The 8,471-nt window shown below is 40.5% G+C and overlaps 1 protein-coding gene across 2 annotated transcripts in view; it reads right to left on the bottom strand.

Annotated features, from left to right (window-relative positions):
• Positions 1-4,081: 4,081 nt before the first annotated feature.
• The window catches only part of LOC142257017 (uncharacterized), a 58,794-nt gene continuing 54,404 nt past the window's right edge, over positions 4,082-8,471 (bottom strand). For both annotated transcript variants that reach the window (XM_075329063.1, XM_075329064.1), the window contains one exon: positions 4,082-7,800. In XM_075329063.1, coding sequence (XP_075185178.1) covers positions 7,575-7,800 — 226 coding nt within the window. In that variant the 3' untranslated portion in view covers positions 4,082-7,574. The remainder of the gene's footprint in view (positions 7,801-8,471) is intronic.

The raw sequence follows: 8,471 nt of genomic DNA, 5'->3' as shown, positions 1-8,471 counted from the left end.
CAACATTTTCAATAAAATCCAAATATAAAAATGCTTTTTAGCCTGAAGTCCATGCATTTGGGTGAGAATACAAGTCCTGCTAGACATTTCTTTACCTGCGACAAAGATTGAGCTTCTTGGCTCTCCCTAAATTGAAAAGTTAAGCTTCCAGAAGAAAGAATAACTTAGTGCCCCCCCCAGCACTGATCACCCAGACCACTTTCCCCGCAAATTTAACACTTGCTAGACCACTGCATGGGGGGTGGGGGAGGTCCCAGGGGACCTTGGGGAGTTTCTCTACTGTATGCCTCCTTCACACGTTGATGTGTCCGGTACGAGGGGTGTCTGTTTGCACACTTACTGGAGACATGGACACGCATAGACCCATTAAAATCAATGGCTTTGCTCACCCGAACAGATGTTTTATCCATGTAGAGCACACGTGTATCCGTTTGTGCCACACAGCGACATGTCCGTTTTTGGCTGGCAGCACAGATTTCACATGGACCATACACTGATGTTATCCGTGAGGACACTCATTCACTGAAATTAAATGGATTTTTATACTTACCCGTCTCTGGCACTGCTGTTGATTCTGGGTCTCACTCATTATGCCTCATGAATATTCACTGCAGAGCAACAGCAGCACCGGAGGCAGGTAAGTATACAGAGTCATGCTGTCCTTTTGCTACCCATATAGCACAGGTACAACAGACAGATACAGGGACACACGGATGGTCATATGGACCTGCAGCATCAACCGTCACATAATTACGTGTGACGCTGGCCTTACATATACCTGTTTTTGTGTGACGAACTCCAGTTTTGACATAATTTTACCATAATATACAGGAAAAAAGGAAGAAAAATTCCAAGTGGAGTCAAAAGACTAAACTGTAATTCAAAACTGTAATTAATTTTTGGGCTTTGCTTTATTTGGTGAATATAAGCTGCGGCCACCACCAGTGGGCTCTTATATACAGCATTCTAACATCCTGTATACTGTATAAGAGCCCAGACCACTATGTGGAATGTAAAAATCACTTTATAATACTCATCTAAGGGGTCGGTGCAGTGAAAACTGCTCAGATGGGTGGCGCCGTTCTCTGGGACCTGTGCCTCCACTTTCAGCCATCTTGGTCCTCCTTCATCTGAAGCATGGGTGCATGACGTGACCGACGTCATGCACACAGGTCGTCATTGAGGTCTTGCGCAGGCGCATTACAATACTTTGATCTTCACTGCTTAGGGCAGATCAGAGTGCATCTGCACAGGACTTCGGTGCCGGCTAGTATGGATGACGTAAGATGCGTCATGTACCCCAGCTTCAAAGGAAGGAGGACAAAGATGTCCGAAAGAGGAGGAGCCGGTCCCGGAGAACGGAGACACCCATCTGACCAGTTTGCATCGCACTGGCTCCCTAGGTGAGTATTATAAAGGGATTTTTATGTTCTACACAGTGGCCTGGACTCTTATATACAGCATGTTAGAATGCTGTATATAAGAGCCCACTGGTGGTGGCCATAGCTTACAGGCCCCAAATCTGCTGACAGGTTCTCTTTAACCTATTATCCACCAATGTCCTTTTTGTGGGACGCCTAATCTTTTGCTTCCAGCAACTAAGATTTTATAATTAGGTCCAATAATAATTATTTTAATATTTTTTTATTATTAATTATTACTTATTACTACTAATAATTAATAATTATTATTGTAATAATTATTATTAATTATAATTTGGCAAATTATGTTTCTAATTCATTAGGACCCAAATCATTAAAAATCTGTCATTTAATTAAAAAAAAAAAATGAAAATTGCTAATTTGGCAAGTAATGGGTTGACATCGTTCATTGTGTGATAAAAGTGACTTGGCGACATGATTCTCCAGGTCAATACGAGTTCGTAGATGCCAAACATGTATAGTTTTTTATTTAATTAGTGAAAAAAAAAACCAGAAATTTGACAAAAATAAATATATTTTGCTTTTATCGTAATTTTCAGAGAACCGTAACAATTTTTTCTTTTTCGAATCCCGGAGCTCAGTGATGGCTTATAGTTTGCGCCCTGAGTTGATGTTTTTATTGATACTATTTGTGGGTAGATGGGATGTTTTTACCACCTGTTATTGCAATGTTGCGGTGGCCTCCAATAAACTAATTCTGGCGGTTTTTAATTTTTGTTACGCTGTTTACCAATCTGATTAATTTATTTTATATATTGATAGATCGGACGTTTCTAAAAATAGTGATACCAAATATGTTTAATTTTTTTGTAATTGTTTTTTTTAATTTTTAATGCGGCAAAAGGGGGTGATTTTAATTTGTGGGTTTTTTTTATATTTTTCATATTTTTTATTACTTTTTAAACTTTTTACTGTATATTATTATTTTTATTATTATTTATTATTATAGTAATATACAGTAAAAAGTTTAAAAAGTAATAAAAAATATGAAAAATATATAAAAAAATAATAATTTATACTAGACTGTATATACTAGTCACCTTAGGAGACTTGAAGCTGCAATCATCCGATCTCCTATGAATGCCGCGCACAGTGGTCACCATATTATATTTTTTTTTAAGGAGATAAGGAGATTAGTGCAAAAAAAACAACTAATGATGCATCATATCAAAATAATGTTTACAACTGTTTTCCATTGCTAGTTTATGGGCTGGATGGAATACACCATTGATATTGAAGGTTCTGTTATGGATATTGGCGCTCCTAGAAAAAAAATCTGGTCTTCACGGTTGATTTGAATAAAGAAATATATTTTTTTAGAATAAAAGTTACAATGAAACGCGATAAATGCAGATAAAAGATAAAAGAAATACATGCACGGAGACGCCGGGGTGAAAGGTCTGCTCTGTTGCTTCCACGCACGTCCAAACCAAAGGAATTTTCCACATTACGAAAAGTCACGTTTTACAGAAACAATTTTCATTTTTCTAGGATCATTTTCTGTTGGATTGATCAATATACTGAGAAATCAAGTCAATATTTGTCATAGAGTTTTTGCAGTTGAATAGAGATGTGTATATTTTAATAAGAACATAATTGATTAATTAAGAAAATCAATATTAGCAATTTATCTATTATAAAAGCTACAGTGATTATCACAGAAACAGTTAATGGAACACTCAGAGGAAACTGATACATTGAGCGGAACACAGAGAATTCAAACCGGCCAATGGAATGCCTGCATTGTGCCACGCCCCCTCACACTCTGCACTGGACCTGACACAATGTATCCATTTCCACCAATGATTATTTATCTCACAGATCGGAGATTATAACACATATTAACAGCAGGTTTTCTACATAAAGTAGTGTCCTACAATCCGGCAGCCGCTCACTATTTCATAAGATAATATATGGGATATATAAATTTATAATCCTCTAAAACAATCCTTTATATATTTTTTCCCATCAGTGTACATTAAAAGTGGCTTTACACGCTACGAGATCGCTAAAGCTAAAGCGATCTCGTTGGGGTAACGGCTTTTGTGACGCACATTAGCGATGTCGTGGCGACGAACTACATCGTACACGCAGCAGCAACGATATTTGGGAATAGGGGGGCATGTCACTGATTAGCGATTTTGAACGTTTTTGCAACGATTCAAAATCGCTAATAGGTGTCACACGCAACGACATCACCTGATGTGCGTCACAAATTCCGTGACCCCAACGAGATCGCTTTAGCGATCTCGTACCGTGTAAAGTGACGCAGACCCAAGACCTGACTGATGAAGTATTATTAATATTATTATTAATACATGAAGGAAGTCTTTTATTTCATTTTATATATATATATATATATATATATATATATAATCTGTATATACACTATATATATAAATATACAAATATCAGTGTGTGTGTGTAGATATAAATATATATATATATATATATATATATAAATAAATATACATATATCAGTGTGTGTGTGTGTAGATATATATATATATATATATATATATATATATATATTAATATATATAAATATACATATATCAGTGTGTGTAGATATATATATATATATATATATATATAAAATGTATATATATTTATATACATTTACAGTATATACACACATACATTATATATAAATTTAAGGCTCTAATTATTTTTTACAACATACTGAAAAGATATAAAATACTGAAAAATATATAAAAACATTTTTTTTTAGATTTCTTTTTTTTTTTTTTTTTTTTTACACATCTCAAGAAAATGCCTTTCGTTAGGCTCTGTTAATGTGTTATTTCCACCTAAAACCTTTGTGAACCACGGGTTATGCTGAAGACGTCTGACTGATGTGGTTCCCAACACTGAGACTTGCATATGTTTCTAGAATGGGATCCCGTCACAAACCATTGTAAGGGCTCGTGTGCACGTTGCGTAATTCCATGCATTTACGCGGCATATTGCACTGCAGTGTAAATGCATGCGTCCTGTGTCCCCTATACAAGCTATGTAGATTGTGCATGATACGTGCGCACGTTGCTTTTTTTGAAAGCAGCGATTAGGATGCCAAAATTTTGACCCAAATCCGTGCGTTCATAAAAGCAGCATGTCAATTAATTAGTGCGCTTTGGATGCAGCTCCCTCTGTCTATGGTGGGGGCACCAGCCAGAGCGCATGACATCGGCATCTATTATGCAGTGTTTCTGCAGCGATTTGAAGTGCACGTGTGCTGTCAAATCGCTGCAGAATATTCTGCAGTTACGTGTGCACATAGCCTTAATGGAGTGGTTCCCACCAGTGACACCATCATCCATCCCAAGCACGGTGCCCCCTTACACTCCACTGTCAGTGGGGCCATGGCGCAGCGCTGTATAACCACTTGCTCTGCAATTTTTGGAACTTACAAATAACAGCGTATTCTCACAATGGAGAACCGTTTTCAACATACAAAAGGAGAGAAAAAAATTTCTGCTTGTGTTTTGGTTAGGCCGCTTTCCACTGTGTTACTCTCCCCATTCAGTGGTCCCGTCGAGACTTCCGTCAGAATCCCCTGCAAAATGGGGTCTACTACATCTTGGTGTCCACCTCCAATTGGAGTATACTCCCAAAAATGGTGCATGGCAGAGCAAGTGATGACTCCGTCTGCACCATTATAGTCAATGGTACTGTCAGCACATACGTCTGATGCCCGTTTTGTAGGGGTTCAGATGGAACCCCCGAAAGAACCACTGAACAGAGAGAGGAACGGCCTGACGGCCGCTTTACACGCAGCGACATCGCTAGCGATCACACCGGCCCCCCGTCGTTTGTGTGTCACCGGCAAATCGCTGCCCGTGGCGCACAATATCGCAAGGACGCATCACACATACCTTCCTAGCGACGTCGCTGTGGCCGCCGAACAACCTCTTTTTTAAGGGGGAGGTTCGTGCGGCATCACAGCGATGTCAATCAGCGGGCCACCAATAGAAGCAGAGGGCCGGAGAGCAGCCGCATTCACGTCACCCCCACCTCGTTGCCGGAGGACGCAGGAACGCTGTTTTTCGTCGTTCCCGGGGTGTCACACGTAGCAATGTGTGCTGCCTCAGGAATGATGAACAACCTGGGTCCCAAACGAGCAACGACATTTTGAAAATGAACAACGTGTCAACGATCAATGATTAGGTGAGTATTTGTGATCGTTAGCGGTCACTTGTAAGTGTCACACGCAACGACGTCGCTAACGAGGCCGGATGTGCGTCACGAATTCCGTGACCCCCGACGACATCTCGTTAGATACATCGTTGAGTGTAAAGCGGCCTTTAGAGTAAAATATCTGTTGGCTGCAGACTTCTCAGAAATCTCCTACGAGGTCAACGTCTCCACCAGTCACCGCTGCGCAGGTTGGAACGTGTCACGACGGTTCATTTGTGACTGCGATGCGAGAGACCATGGCCGCTCTACTTGTGATGTACATGAGAGAAGAGCTTCGTTTTTGTGGTCTGCAAATATCTGGGCCAATATTTATCAATGATTTTGTGCACAGAAAGTGTTTTACCGGGAAGAACGGATAGAGACGTTCAAGGAAAGTCACAAAACTGACTCGTCCGTGAGTGATGACAATATGCAGTGAGCACGTAAACCAATTATGGTGGACAGAAAAGTGACACGTGGATTATGTGGCCCTACGAGGACAAAGATTCACATCTGATGAAGAGGTGAACACAGCGCTGCATTCGTGTGTCGTGCGGAAAATTTTTAACTCACCCTTATATATGCCAGTCGGAGGTAGGATGACCCCCATAAGTTGGCCGCGGTCTGGATAATATCTGCCTGACTAATGAATGGTGAGATAGTCACATTTTAGCTTCGGGCACAGTCGGACCGGTCATACACATTGGATAAATGGCCGATCTCATGATATAAATCTGATATATATGAGGGCAGACACGGCCGGGTCTATTGGTAGCAAAGGGGGATAAGCAACTCATCCCACTGCCCCTATGTGATACCATAGAATAGGCCTGAATATTTATAGGGATGTGGGATTGGTAGCCAACATGTATCTGATGTGTATGAATAGCTAAGAAGTTCTTCTCGAGACATCCTCTGCTCGAGACCCAGAGTGTTCTCCAAACTACTTGTCATGCATTACATGGAAGATCCATCCAACCTGAGAAATCATTTCTGGAAGGGACGGGTGACGTTTCTGGCAGCCCCCAACACTGATCACCACCAGGACTGAGGCTCACGGGGGACGTCTTGTCTTATTAAAACTGATTCTTATTTTATCTTTTTTTTAACCTTAGAGCAATAAATAATATATTGGTTAATGCTATATTGACTAAATAGTGCAGTTCATGTGAATGTAACATTGTCAGTAATGGACGTAGAGTCCGAAGAACAAGTAATGCTAAATGACTGGTGGCCAACGACTATTACGAAGAATTTAAGGAGAAAGAGTTTTTCTTTAGGATTTGTTCTTCTTCACATGGTGTCCATTATATATGAGTGGGACACTAATATTCATGAAAGCTTAACCCATCTTCTCTGCCTAGTAGGTGGATGTCAATCAGTGGACCTCCCTCAATGACCTCAACACATTCCGATTGGCAGTCAACTGGTGGACCTCCCTCAATAACCTCAAAACACCACCATTGGCAGTCAACTGGTGGACCTCCCTCAATAACCTCAACACATCCCGATTGGCAGTCAACTGGTGGACCTCCCACAATAACCTCTACACATCCCGATTAGCAGTCAACTGGTGGGCCTCCCTCAATAACCTCAACACACCCCCATTGGAAGTCAACTGGTGGACCTCCCTCAATAACCTCAACACACCCCCATTGGCAGTCAACTGGTGGACCTCCCTCAATAACCTCAACACATCCCGATTGGCAGTCATCTGGTGGTCCATCCTCAATGAACACAACTAACCCTGATTGGTAGTCAACTGGTAGACCTCCCTCAATGACCTCATCACACCCCGATAGAGCAATTTATAAAGCAGTTTCTACGCTAGATAAAAACTATATCCAATAAAATATGATTCTAAAAGAGAAGAGTCCTAAAAAACCACCAAGAAGAATACAAGTATGGAGTACACAGAATAGACGAGTCTGCTGTGAAGTTGATCCATCAGATCGGTTAGAGCGATGTCTTGCTGGTCTGTGGTCTCCGTGCCTCTGATGATCCTGGATTTAATCTCTCATTTTCATCACTGTTATCGTGTGCATTCATGTCTCCATTGATGTCTCCCTTTACACGAGGAGCAGAGGGTAATGGCGGGGCTCTACGGTTGGTGTTGGGGCCGAGGTTGGGGCCAGATTCAGGGTCATTGTTGGTACTGCATCTTCTACATGAGTTCACCCAACTATCAAAGTAATGAAAAAGTTAGAGGTCAAATATTCCCAATTACAAACTTCTTCAAAAACATCTCCAGCGACTCCGTATATATATATATATATATATATATATATATATATATATATATATATATATATATACAGTTAGGTCCAGAAATCTTTGGACAGTGACACAATTTTGGCGAGTTGGGCTCTGCATGCCACCACATTGGATTTGAAATGAAACCTCTACAACAGAATTCAAGTGCAGATTGTAACGTTTAATTTGAAGGTTTGAACAAAAATATCTGATAGAAATTGTAGGAATTGTCACATTTCTTTACAAACACTCCACATTTTAGGAGGTCAAAAGTAATTGGACAAATAAACCAAACCCAAACAAAATATTTTTATTTTCAATATTTTGTTGCGAATCCTTTGGAGGCAATCACTGCCTTAAGTCTGGAACCCATGGACATCACCAAACGCTGGGTTTCCTCCTTCTTAATGCTTTGCCAGGCCTTTACAGCCGCAGCCTTCAGGTCTTGCTTGTTTGTGGGTCTTTCCGTCTTAAGTCTGCATTTGAGCAAGTGAAATGCATGCTCAATTGGGTTAAGATCTGGTGATTGACTTGGCCATTGCAGAATGTTCCACTTTTTTGCACTCATGAACTCCTGGGTAGCTTTGGCTGTATGCTTGG

Source organism: Anomaloglossus baeobatrachus, chromosome 11 (genome assembly GCF_048569485.1).
Source record: "Anomaloglossus baeobatrachus isolate aAnoBae1 chromosome 11, aAnoBae1.hap1, whole genome shotgun sequence".
In the NCBI taxonomy this organism is placed as follows: Eukaryota; Metazoa; Chordata; class Amphibia; order Anura; family Aromobatidae; genus Anomaloglossus; species Anomaloglossus baeobatrachus.
The sequence above is the reverse complement of the archived record's forward strand: the minus strand, read 5'-3'. Positions and strand labels throughout refer to the sequence as shown.